Raw genomic sequence first — 12,626 nt, 5'->3', positions numbered from 1 at the left:
TACCCACGTGAGCAGCTAGAGCAGGCAGAAAGGAGCTGTGAGGTTGGGGTGAGTGTGTAGGATTGAGTGGGTAGATCAGGGGCGTGGAGTCCCACAGGCCGGGCACTTCTGTGCCATTTGGCAGGTCACTTGCCCTGAGCCTATCTCTGCACTCAGCCCTTCTCCCCAGCCAGCAGAACTACTTATAGGCCTTTGGCTACATTTACTACCACCTGCCTCCAGGCAGCCCTCCAGACCTGCCCCTCTGTGCACACTGGCCTTGGCCTGGAAGCCCAACTTGTCTGGGGGCTGGAAATGGTTACCCCAGGAATTCTGCTTCCCCTACCCCTCCAGGCTGCTGGAGGGAACCTAGCTGCCTGCAAGCTCTTTCCCCCCAGCTCCCTGCTGAGAGGGGAGAGTGCCTGTGTGTTGGAGGTTTTGTGATGCACAACTGGGAACTGGGCTGACTAGCTCCATAATAAAGAGCCAAGAGGCGGAGGAGGGGCACCCATCCCTCCCCTCCCAGATTCTGGAGATTCTAGAGTGGAGAGCAGATGTCTTTGTGGTTGCTAATTTGTCTCCTTGGGTTGCTTCCCAGTCTGTGGCTGACCCGCCTGCCCTTGGCTCCCTGAGGGCCGGGGCTTCATTTGTGCCCCCAATTCCTAGCATGGTGCCTGGCAGGATTCAGGCCGTGCCGCGATAGGATCCGAGAATGTCCTTCAGGGCAGGGGTTCTCAAGCCCCAGTTCTGGAGGCGTGTATCCGGCACCTGGGGGACAAATAGGAACTTGCTGCTGGTAAAAGGAGGAACGGAGATGTAGCCTTGGGCTGGCTGTCACCCCCTGGGGTCAGTGATGAGAACCTAGGCCAGGCCCTTGAATGAAGACAGGCCCCTGCCCCGTACCCCGGGAGGCCTGGTCTAGGGGCCTGGGTGCCGGGAGCTAACAGCCAAGAAAAGGGCAGGGATCCCCGAGTCTGCTTTTCACGCAGCTGGGCTTGAGCTCGGGAGGGGTTCAGTTGGGAAGGGAGGGATGAGAAGGGAAACCGCCAACGTTTTAAAAACTGATGCTTTTGGGGCGCCTGGGTGGCGCAGTCGGTGAAGCCTCCGACTTCAGCCAGGTCACGATCTCGCGGTCCGTGAGTTCGAGCCCCGCGTCGGGCTCTGGGCTGATGGCTCGGAGCCTGGAGCCTGTTTCCGATTCTGTGTCTCCCTCTCTCTCTGCCCCTCCCCCGTTCATGCTCTGTCTCTCTCTGTCCCAAAAATAAATAAACGTTGAAAAAAAAAAAAAAATGAAAAAAAAAAAAAAAAACCTGATGCTTTCAATTACAAAGTGGTTTCTCTTTTTTAGATTTTGTCTAAAATGTGCAGTTTCTGGAGACAGTGACGTGAGACATCCCCTCCTCTTCAAAAAAATTTTTATTTGTGTATTTTGAGAGAGAGACGGTGTGAGTGGGGGAGAGGCGGGGGGGGGGGGCGCCGAGAGAGAATCTCAAGCAGGCTCCACGCTGTCAGCACAGAGCCCAACTTGGGGCTTGACCTCATGAAATCGTGAGGTCATGGCCTGCGCCAAAACCCGAGTCCGGTGCTTAACCGACGGAGCCCCCCAGGTGCCCCAGGACACCCTCTCCTCTTCCCAGCATTGGGCCCAGTGCCTGGAGGCTGATCCTCGTTTTGCACTTCCTCTTGGGTCACTACCAACACCAAGACAGATCCTGAACCTGAACCTGAACCTAGGCTTTTGTCCCTCCTGCACCCCTTCCTGCCTGGTCTACACCATTGTGTCTTCTCCCTGGGTACCTGCCGCAGCATCCTATCTACCTCCTGACTAACTCCTGCACTCCTGGGTACACTAAGCCACCCAAAGGACCTCAGTGCTTTTCCTTCCCCAGGGCCTTTGCAATTGCTGCCCACCCTGAGCCTTCTGTACCCAGACCGGATCAGTGCAGGAAAGCCAGCCCCTCTCATCATGTAGTGCTCAGCTCGAGGGTCCCCTTCTCTTTTTTTATTCATTTTTTTTAACGTTTACTTTATTTTTGACACAGAGAGGGACAAAGCATGAACAGGAGAGGGTCAGAGAGAGGGAGACACAGAATCTGAAGCAGACTCCAGGCTCCGAGCTGTCAGCACAGAGCCCGACACGGGGCTCGAACTCACGGGCTGTGAGACCATGACCTGAGCCGAAGTCGGACGCTTAACCGACTGAGCCACCCGGGCGCCCCATCGAGGGTCCCCTTCTCAAGCAAGCCTTTGCTGACCCATATTTGAGCTTGCCTCCTTCCTTTGTTTGCTTCCTGGTCCTTTGGCCCCCTTCCCTTCCCTTCCCTCCCCACCCCCCCAAATAAGCCCCAGGGGGTGGGGCATTGCCTGTCTTGTTCACCCAGGTATCCCCTCCACACTATTCCTGTGGCAAGCACAGAGATGGTGCTGTAGGATCTCCCCAAGTATCAGTTGCCTCTTTGAAAGGAAGAGCCTCCCCACCCAAGCTCCGGAAAGGTGGGGGAAGGGGGGGCAGGGAAGTTAAAACTCCTGGGGACCACCCTTGACCAGTGGGTGACTGGAACCAATGGATAGCTGCTCCCCTTTTGTCCCTTGGTTGGGAGCTCTGATACACGTTTCGTAAGTCAGTATAGACCAGGCCAGCAGGATGGAGCCCCCAGGCCCCCTAAAGCAGCAGCCTGCTCGATCCCACATTCTTCTGGGCTCTCCCCCGTTCCCAGGTTCCTTCCCTGCCCTGCACTTCTCCCTGGGGTAGCTTCCCAGACCCACCAGCACACGAGCCCTTGTCTCAGGCTTTGGTTTTGAGGAACGCAGACTAAGACGTGGGGTTAGTGGGGGAAAATATTCCGTAGCAACGTGAGGTAGCAAAGGTACCAGTTTCCTGACGTTGTATCAGCCCACAGTGCTTTGGTCACTTATTTCACGGATGTGTTGATGCACCCACTGGGAGCAAAATGTTCTATCAGGTGTAGGAGAGGCACTGGATGTATCTCAAACCTCGAAGAAGCCTCGAAGGGAGCCCAGGAGGGTGGGGACGGGAGACTGGGTGTGGACCGAGGAGAGGTCCTGGGTGCAGATCAAGCCTCCGTCACTTGCTAGATCCCAGGGTCAGGGACCTTGACCATGGTCTCAGCGTCTCCTGCACACATTTGCTGGGAGGGGTACCAGCCTTGACTGGCATTAACAGAACTAGACTCTTTACCTTTGCTGCTGACATTGTAGCTATAGAAGCACCCTACACCGAGACCTGGGAGACGTGGAATCTAAGGGTTGGTACAGAAGTTGGCACAGCGTGGGTGCTTCATAAATGTTAGTTCCCTTGTCCTCCCTTAGAATAATGAATTCAACCATTATTCCCTCCAGGTCACTGTATAAATCACAATTTTTCCATTTTAAGTGTCAGGCCCACCCCTCTTCCCTCACAACCCCCCACCCTTGGGCAGCGCAGAACTTGGTCTTCTTCCGGCAACTGGCATATTCCATTTTAATATGTTGCTATTTTTAGCTTTTGTTTCTTTTCCCCATGAAAGTTATTTTTAAAGGCGGGTAGGGGGGCAGGGGACCCCCGGCCTAACCATCAGTGGTGTTTTCCAGCCCTGGCCATGCTGCGTTACTGCTCAGGCCTGGCTCGGGGACTCGGGCAGGCTGAGTCGGGACTGGGCCCCGAGCCCAGGTGCGACCCAGGTGTTGGTGGCAGGTGGCCCTGAGGAAGCAGTTCTCAAACTGTGGTCTCAGCCCCCATCCCCAAGACCTCTGGATTCCTTCCTAGGCTTTTGATTGTGGTTTTTGCATTTGTTTGTGATAAAGGTTCAGGCCAGTCTTCCCCACCAGGCAGGGCCTCTTGGTTTTGTCCCTGCCGTGTCCCCAGCGCATGGCACAGTGCTTGCCACATGGTAGACCTTTAACAAGCGTTTGTGCAAGGGAGGAACAGCCTGGTTGGCTCAGTCAGTTAAAGCATCTGACTCTTGATTTTGGCTCAGGTCATGATCCCAGGGTCGTGGGCTCTGTGCTGAGCGAGTGTGGAGCCTGCTTAAGATTCTGCCTCTCAGGGGGCGCCTGCGTGGCTGGTTGGTTGAGTGTCCAGCTTCAACTCAGGTCAGGATCTCACAGTTCCTGAGTTCAAGCCCCACATCAGACTTGATGCTGTCAGTGCAGAGCCCTCTTAGGATCCTCTGTCTCCTTCTCTCACTGCCCCTTCCCCGCTCACGTTGTCTCTTTCTCTCAAAAATAAACTTAAAAAAAAAAAAAAGATTCTTTCCCTCTGCCCTTCTCCCCCACTCGCTCTTGTGTGCATGCACATTCCCTCTCTGTCTCTCAAATAAATATGTATATATATTTGTGGAAGGGAGAATGGACTAAGGAAAACTGGGAGTGAGTGAGGGGGAACAGTTAAGGAAGGTGAAGGAGAAGGGGATATTTGAGCTGGGTTTTGATGAATGAGTAGGAGTTTACCAAATGGGCCAAGTGGAAAGGTGTCCCAAAAAGAGGGAATAACACGTGCAAAGACGGTGAGGCATGAAGGGCATGGTATATCCCAGGAACAAGAAGTAGTGCAGAGCACCAGGAGTGGCTGCTGAGATGGGAGAGTAGCTGGGTGGACTGGAAAGGTACTCTCAGCTGATCACAGAGGAGCCCCAGTGGGAAGCAGTGAGCTGGGGCACATCCTGATGGCAGAGGAGAGAGGCTGTGGTCTCAAATTCCTACCAGGGAAGGGAGAGGCTTGACTTGGATTTCAGAGAGGACCCTATGGCCCGCCCCACATTCTTCCCTCACTTGTGCAATTGTCCCCGTGAGAGAGATCACACTCCCATTTCTCCCACGGGTGCTGCCTGGGGTGAGGTCAGTATGGATTCCCTAAAAACCCCAATATCCCCAGAACCACAAAAGATTTCCCAGGGACACTCTGGTTTTGAGAAATGAAACTCCACCGTGGGATGAGCTGGCGAGAGGGGAAGTTGGAGCTCAAACCATTTGGAGGCTATCTGGGGCATTTTCCTTAATCAAAAGTATTCAAGGGGTACCTGGCTGGCTCAGTCAGTGGAGCATGCGACTCTTGATCTCAGGGTTGTGGGTTCAAGCCCCACAGTGGGCATAGAGGTGACTTAAAATCTTTTTTTTTTTTTTTAATTTTTTTTTTTCAACGTTTATTATTTTTGGGACAGAGAGAGACAGAGCATGAACGGGGGAGGGGCAGAGAGAGGGAGACACAGAATCGGAAACAGGCTCCAGGCTCTGAGCCATCAGCCCAGAGCCTGACGCGGGGCTCGAACTCACGGACGGCGAGATCGTGACCTGGCTGAAGTCGGACGCTTAACCGACTGCGCCACCCAGGCGCCCCAAAATCTTTTTTTTTTTTAAATGTTTGTTTATTTTTGAGAGAGAGAGAGACTCAGAGTGTGAACGGGAGAGGGCCAGAGAGAGGGGGAGACACAGAATCTGAAGCAGTCTCCAGGCTCTAAGGTATCAGCACAGAGCCTGATGTGGGGCTTGAATTCACGAACGGTGAGAACAGACCTGAGCTGAAGTTGAATGCTTAACCGACTGAGCCACCCAGGCACCCCGACTTAAAATCTTTAAAGAAAGAAAAGTTCTCAAAGCACAGGCAGGTCTAACTTCTCCGGGGCCAAACACAGGAGCTACCAGCCACCTCCCTTAACAATAAAAAGGAACAATCTTCATTCAAGAAAAGCAATCTGTGTCCACAGTCATACACCCACACGCACGCACACAAGCGCGCGCGCACACACACACACACACACACACACACACACACTTCAGAGTCCAGAGTGAGAAGTAAGCTTCTCTGTTCCTGAGCCCCTTGCCTGAGCTCCCAGGCCCCTGTGTCCTGTTGTCCTTGCAGAAATGGGCTCGCACAACCACGCCCGTGTGCACACGTGACTCTCACAAATGGCAGCGTATTCATCACGCTGCTTTTTGCTTTCTCCATGCGATAATGTATTATCCCCCTACCACCCACCCCGCCACCTTCCTTTGTTTGCTTCCTCGTCCTTTGTCCACGTACATAATTTATTCAATCAGTACATTATTGGATGTACGTAATTTATTTAATCAGTACATTATTGGATGTACATAATTTATTTAATCAGTACATTATTTATGTAACTTGATGGACCATTGTTCCCAGTTTATTATCTCCGTCTCCTTATGCACCTGTGCAAATTAGCCACAGAGTAAATTCCCTGGAAAGGATTGCTGGGCCGTTTAAAATCTTGATAGATATTGTCAAACTATTCCCCCAAAGAGATACAAAAATCTCTTGCCAACACTGTAAAAGACCCCCTCAGCTCAGTACCTCCAGCTGCAAGCCACTCCCACCCCTTGGTGAGCTGGTGCCCGGCTCTGAGTGACTCCCAGGTGCCCGTAGGCCCACCTTGGCCGATTCCCTGCTGAATGCACAGCCTGCGGCCCACCCCTCAGCGCCCCCACTGCCCACAGATGAGGTGAGGTTTCTTTCACTTGTCCCTTTATGGTAGATCCTAGTGTCATTTAGTTTTTATTTATTTTAATTGGTTTTTAATTTATTTACTTATTTTGAGGGAGGGGAGTGGCACAGAGAGAGGGAGAGAGAGAGAATCCCAAGCAGGCTTCGCACTGCCAGCTCAGAGCCCGACTCAGGGCTAGAACTCACAAACCTGTGAGATCATGACGTGAGCCAAAACCGAGAGTCAGACGCTTAACTGGCTGAGCCACCCAGATGCCCGTCATTCGGTTTTTAAGATAGGGAATGTGGTTCAAATTTCAAAGGGTGGAAAGCCAGTCTCTCTGTGCTACCCACTTCCCTCCCCAGAAAAGCCACTGCTCCCAGTATCTTCTGGCTCCTTCCAGAGATATTTTGCACATATTCAAACAAATAAGTATCTCTTCCACTCTTCTCTCCTCCCCTCCTGTGCAAACACGGTCACGTATCATTGCATTTTTCACCTCCCTGTATCTAGCAGAGAACATTCCAAATCTGGGCATGAAGCACATCCTCATCCTTTTTAATACCCGCAGAGCATCCCAAGTGAAGACTGTATATCCCACTCCCCTCCTGTTGTCACTGTCTTTTTACTTTCTTTTCTTTGCCATGCAAATATTTTTAACTTATATGGAGTGAAATTTTTTTTGTGGTCTCTGGTGTTTGTGTCATATTCAGAAAGGGCTTCCCCGGTTTCGAGGTCGTATGGAAATTCCTCCCACCGTTGATCCTGGTGCTTCTCTGGCTTCGTGTTTCATCTTGAAATCTTCGATCCGTGGTGAATTTTTATTTTGCGATAGGTGTGATACAAGGATCCATTGGATAATATCTCTCCAGGTGGCTATCCATTTGTCTCTTTTCCATTTCTTACATAACGTCTTCTACCGGCCCATTTGAAATAACTTGTCGTTTCCAAAGTCCGATATGTTCTGGAGTCTGTCTCTGCTCATGTCCTGTGTTACCTCCCTCGTTTTACTTCTTGTACAGCGGGATACTTGACTACAGTTTAATAAATTGGTCTCTCTCTATTTTTTTTAAATGCATTTGCTGTTTTTGTTACGAACTTTAGAATCAACTTGTTGTATTTAAAAAAATGCTATTAGTATTTTCTTGTGTTAAATGTATAGACTAAATTAGGGTGAACTGGTATTCTGTTATGTGGGTTTTCCTACTTACGCAATGGTATTTCTGTTTCTTCTCGTTTATAAATAGCTTGGGATCTCTGTCTATTAATTTTGCGTCTGGACACCTTACTGCATTCTCTTACTGCCTCCCATCATTTTTCAGTCCACTGGCTTTGGTTTTCTCTCTATATAAACAACAATAGCGATAATAACACTGTACCCTTCCCTCCAGCTTTTATTGTTTTATGTTCTTTTTCTGATCTAATTGCACTGCAGAAGACTTCCAGGAGAACGTTAAATACCAGTGCTGATGGGGGGCCTGCTGGGATTGTCCCTGGCCTTGATGGGAACGCTGCTAGTGTCTCTCCATAAACGCAGTGTTGGCTTTGGTATATCTATGTTGAAGAAGGATCTATTTTTATTTCATGGAAGATTTCCATCAAAATGGATGTTAAATATTGTCAAGTGCCTTCTAAAGTTTCTCCTTGGAGAAACAGATTTAAGAGAGCCCTAAAGGAACCATGGGGACCCAAGTCTTTGTGCCACTCCCCGGGACACCCCCTGTTGTGCTACCCTCCACCACTCCTGGCCCCCTGGGCCAGCATCGTTTCCCCAGCGACAGATGGTGACAGAGCTGGGGCTCCCTGGGCAGTGCTGCCCAGGTGATAGAGCAGAGCACCGTGGGGAGGGTGAGTGTTTAGACGCCCCCCTCCCCAGCTTTCAGTACCCTGTTTACTCGGTCCCTCTACCCTCCCTGGTCTCTTTTTTCTCTCCCAAGTAGGATAATAAAACGGCTTGCTAGAAATGCAGAGGTGAGCTGTCATCCCTGGCTGAGGTCTGCTGCCATAGAGGGCACACAAGACACAAGCCTCAGTGTCTTTGGAAGCTAATCCCAGAGGTGACCTCTATCACCTTTTGCCCTTTCTATTTATTGAAAACAAGGTACTAGGTTCAGCCCACATTGAAGAGGGTGTGATGCCAGGAAGCAGGGTTCATTCACTGGGGGCTTAGAGGCCGCTCACCACAGGGATGGGACCGGGAGGACAGAGGGCAGCCAGATTGCTTGGGTTCAGACCCTCAGCCTGCAAGAGTGGGGTGTGAGTGGCCAACACTTTAGGGGACCAGTTAACATGCAGTTTCCCCTTGCCGACCAGGGCCATTTGGGAAGCTGCACTCAGTCATGTGACCGCCGACAAATGACTCAGCCACTGTTTTCTCATCTGCAAAGTGGGTGTGATCATTGTACCACCTTTTAGGGTCATTGTGAAGCTGAAACATTGATTTAAAATAGGCAGTTTGTAGAAACTGTGCCCAGAACACTGTAAACAACCAATCAAACTTGGATGTTGTACTAAGAGAGATTGCCTGTCACTTCCACAGAGCTTTCCAGGTGTCCCCACGGTGACCACTGCCACCCTTTTCGAGACTCTGAACCAGTCCTGGGAGATACCAGCCAGACCAAGGGAGGCAAGCCCCGCTTTCCTGAAACTTACATCCTTTAGCAGAGACACGGTAAACACGGATACACATAAATAGGCTAATTTCCCCATGTGACAAGCCCTGGAGAGAAAAGACCATGACAGTGATTGGGCAGGAGGGACAGTTACTTGACAGAGGTTCTCACCCAGGGAGGGTTTCTCTAAATTGAAGTCTGAGCTGAAGTCTGAAGGTGCGAGGGAGCTGGCCATGCAGGGAGCTGGGAGAACACCCAGCGCTGAGCACTAGGTTGTAGTTGGAAGAGAGTGAGTCTGAGGAAAGAGAAAGGGGGCCCAAATGGCCGATAGCAGTAAGGGTGGGCAAGTAGGTGGACGTGTGGTCATGGGGCCCGGGACCCCAAGGTCACAGCAGAGCTGGATTATATCCCAAGAACCGTAGGCCCCCTGAAGAGTTTTAAGCAGATGTGCTTTGTTTTTAATCGGCTGTTTTTCTTTGTTGAAGGGATGGATGGACGGACAGTTGGACAAATGGGGAAGATGGGCAAATAAACAGGTGGCATCAACACCAGCATAGGCTTTCACCAGAGTTTAGTGCCGGCTGCCTGCCCCAGCCCTTTAGGAAATCGCTTCAGAGTTTCCCCGTGGTCGAGGTTCTGACACTGTCCTGGAAGGAGTGAGTAGTGCAGCAGGGACGGCCAGGCGGGGGGAGAGGGCTGTCTCCAGCTCTCTTTTTTTTAATTGTTTACTTTTGGGGGTGGGAGGGGGCAGAGAGAGAGAGAGAGACGGAGGGTCCCAAGGGGGCCCTGTGCCGACGGGCTCGGCCCGGAGCCTGCTTCGGGTTCTGCGTCCCCCTCTCCCTGCCCTTCCCCCGCTCGTACTCTGTGTTCCTCTCAAAAATAACTAGACATTTAAAAAGAAAAAAAAGAGTCTGACGCTTAACTGACTGAGCCACCCAGGTGTCCCTGTCTCCAGCTCTTTTTGTATCAAGGGTGGCGGAGACACCGTAAGGATGGAAGCTGATGTCATAGAAAGAGTCCCAAACAGCTAAGTCCAAGTCCTGGCTGTGCCAGATCCCAGCTGGGTGGCCCTGGGCCCTTGGAAGCGCCCCGGGGCTCTGGCTTCCCCGGCTGTTGCAGGGATACTGGTGACTTATGGCTTCCTCATCTCATTCAGTCCCCACCAGAACCTCGCCAGGCAGATCCCATTATTGGCTTCATTTTGCTGATGAAGAAATGGAACCTGAAAGATTATGTGGCCAGTAATGACTTAATATTACTCGGGCTTCTCCCATGGATTCATTGAGCCCCCACCAACCTACTGAGGTGGGCTTTCCCAGGCTCCGCTTGGAAAGGACCCTGAGACACAGAGTGGATGGGGCCGGACGTCCAGCCCTGTGCTCTCAGCACCTAGCAAGCTGGGGGACAGGACAGCCCCAGTGGTGGGCCAGAGCCCGTGGTGTGCGCCGGGCAGGAATGCAGGGGAGGGAGCGCTCACGGCGGCTGAAGGGATTTCCGGACCGGACCCTGCACCCAGCGGGAGGGCCCCCTGGGGGGATCTGGCTGTTGCCTCCTCGCCCCGCCCCCGCCCGGGACAGTCCTAGCTTTGGGGCCCTGAGAAGTGCGGAACTTCCCCAAAGGAGACAAAAAGGTCCTGGCCCAGTGCCTTCTGAGCAGAGCGCACAGGCAGCCTCAGCTCCTGCACGCGGAGCCGCCTAGCCTCAGTCCCTGGCTTGGCTGTGTCTAACGGTCACTCCTCCGGCCACACCATGCCCTTCTGGACAGCCAGGTATCTGAAGAGGAGCAGGCGTCAGCCCTGGGGTAAGTGGGCAGCCAGGGTCAAGAGCAGGTTGCGGGGCCAGTAGGCCAGGGGCGATTAACCCTTGAAGGGCAAGCGGCCTTTGATGACTATAAGTGGGTCAAGAGGTCAAGAGAAATGAGCGGAGACGAGGACAGGATCCTGAGGGCAGCTTGGACCCGAGTTCGGAGTCAGCCTGGACCCGAGTTCGGAGTCAGCCTGGTGTGGTCTGGCTGGGATGGGCAGGGAGGCAGCCCTTGGAGACTGCAGAAAAGCCCAGCTGGCTGGAAGGCATAGCTCAGAGCTGTCCCCCACAACAGTCTCAGCAAGTCTGAGGGTGGCTCTTCTCCCCTCCTTCCAGCCCCTGTCTAGGCTGCCTCAAAGCTGTCCTGTAGCCACCAGCACATCTGGCTACCGAGCACTTGAAACGTGGCTGGTCTGGATGTGCTCTTTGTACAAAATATACACTGGATTTTGAAGGCTTGGTATAAAAAATACATTAAAGTTGTCAATTACAGGTTGAAATGAATGGTACTCTTTTGGAGGTACTGGGATAAGTGAAATATATTATTCAAAATAATTTCACCTGTTTCTTTGCACCTTTTTCAATGTAGCTGCCAAAACGTTTAAAAATGTACATGTGGCTTTCATTATGTTTCCACTGGACCACACTGTCTCAGACGGTATTTCCAGCTATATTCCTACACTTGGCCTCCAACCCTGGGAATCCATCAGTTGGGGCTTCCCTGGGGCTCCCCACTCCCCTGGGCTGCCAGTAGAATGACAGTGGGTCCTGTGACAAGTCCTATATTGCAGTTACTATTACCTTTAAATAGTGACTTCTTTTATTTTTTAAACAATTTTTCCATGACTCCTGGCCTAATACAGATAGTATTTGATTAATTACATCAGAATGACAGTTTTTCCAACTGAATGCCCTAGAATGAGTCCCATGGGCTACCGTGGTTTACAAAATGCTTTCATAAATAACATTTTCTCTTTTTTCTTTTTGTTATAAAAGTTTTTGTACAGAGGGGCGCCTGGGTGGCACAGTCGGTTAAGCGTCCGACTTCAGCCAGGTCACGATCTCGCGGTCCGTGAGTTCGAGCCCCGCGTCGGGCTCTGGGCTGATGGCTCGGAGCCTGGAGCCTGTTTCCGATTCTGTGTCTCCCTCTCTCTCTGCCCCTCCCCCGTTCATGCTCTGTCTCTCTCTGTCCCAAAAATAAATAAAAAACGTTGAAAAAAAAAAATTAAAAAAAATTAAAAAAAAAAAAAGTTTTTGTACAGAAACGTTGAGAGATAGTGGGTTCCTGTTCTGGATCCTGTGCCAGAATATGCTGCATTTTGGGGTTACCACCTTTCCCCCAAAGCCCCCCTTGCATGGGTGGAAAAGGAGACTCCAGCACAAAAGGAAATTCTTAAATTCAGGAGCTCAGACGGGAAGAAAGCCCAAGTGGGAATAAGAAAAGCTGGGTTGGGGTCCTGGCTGGGTCACCTAAGGCCGGTCCCTTGAGCAGAGTGGGGACAGGGTTAGGAGCTAGTCTGCCTAGGGTCCTAGTTCACTGGTTTTACAGCTTGGATGTGTTTCTCACCATCTCTGGGCCTCAGTTTCCTTTCCTGTCCGATGGGGATAATGACACCACTTCCTTTGTGAGTGTTCAAACTTGTGATGCTCACCCGTTCGTTAACATCATGCCCACCTCAGAGCGAGTGCCTTGTGCGTGCCCCTTGGTTCTGCTGCGGCTGCAGTTAGCCATCCATTCATCCCAGATTCTGTGCGTGCCCTCCCCGTGCCAGGCACTGCTTGTGTGCTGGAGT

General features: G+C 51.6%; 1 protein-coding gene across 9 annotated transcripts in view; it reads left to right on the top strand.

Moving 5' to 3' along the window:
• ARHGAP22 (Rho GTPase activating protein 22) overlaps positions 1–12,626 on the top strand; it is a 176,583-nt gene that overhangs the window by 126,373 nt on the left and 37,584 nt on the right. Inside the window, exon 1 of one of the 9 annotated variants that reach the window (XM_086680235.1) lies at positions 10,567–10,831. The exons of 7 other annotated variants lie outside the window; for them this stretch is intronic. In XM_086680235.1, coding sequence (XP_086536361.1) covers positions 10,780–10,831 — 52 coding nt within the window. In that variant the 5' untranslated portion in view covers positions 10,567–10,779. Of the gene's footprint in view, positions 1–10,566; positions 10,832–12,626 lie in introns of those variants that run through there. One more of the 9 variants, XM_086680236.1, reaches the window with a different exon arrangement.

Source organism: Puma concolor, chromosome D2 (genome assembly GCF_028749965.1).
Source record: "Puma concolor isolate L17-30 chromosome D2, mPumCon1.1.hap2, whole genome shotgun sequence".
Classification (NCBI taxonomy): Eukaryota; Metazoa; Chordata; class Mammalia; order Carnivora; family Felidae; genus Puma; species Puma concolor.
Note: the sequence above shows the minus strand (reverse complement) of the source record. Positions and strands in the feature narration are given on the sequence as shown.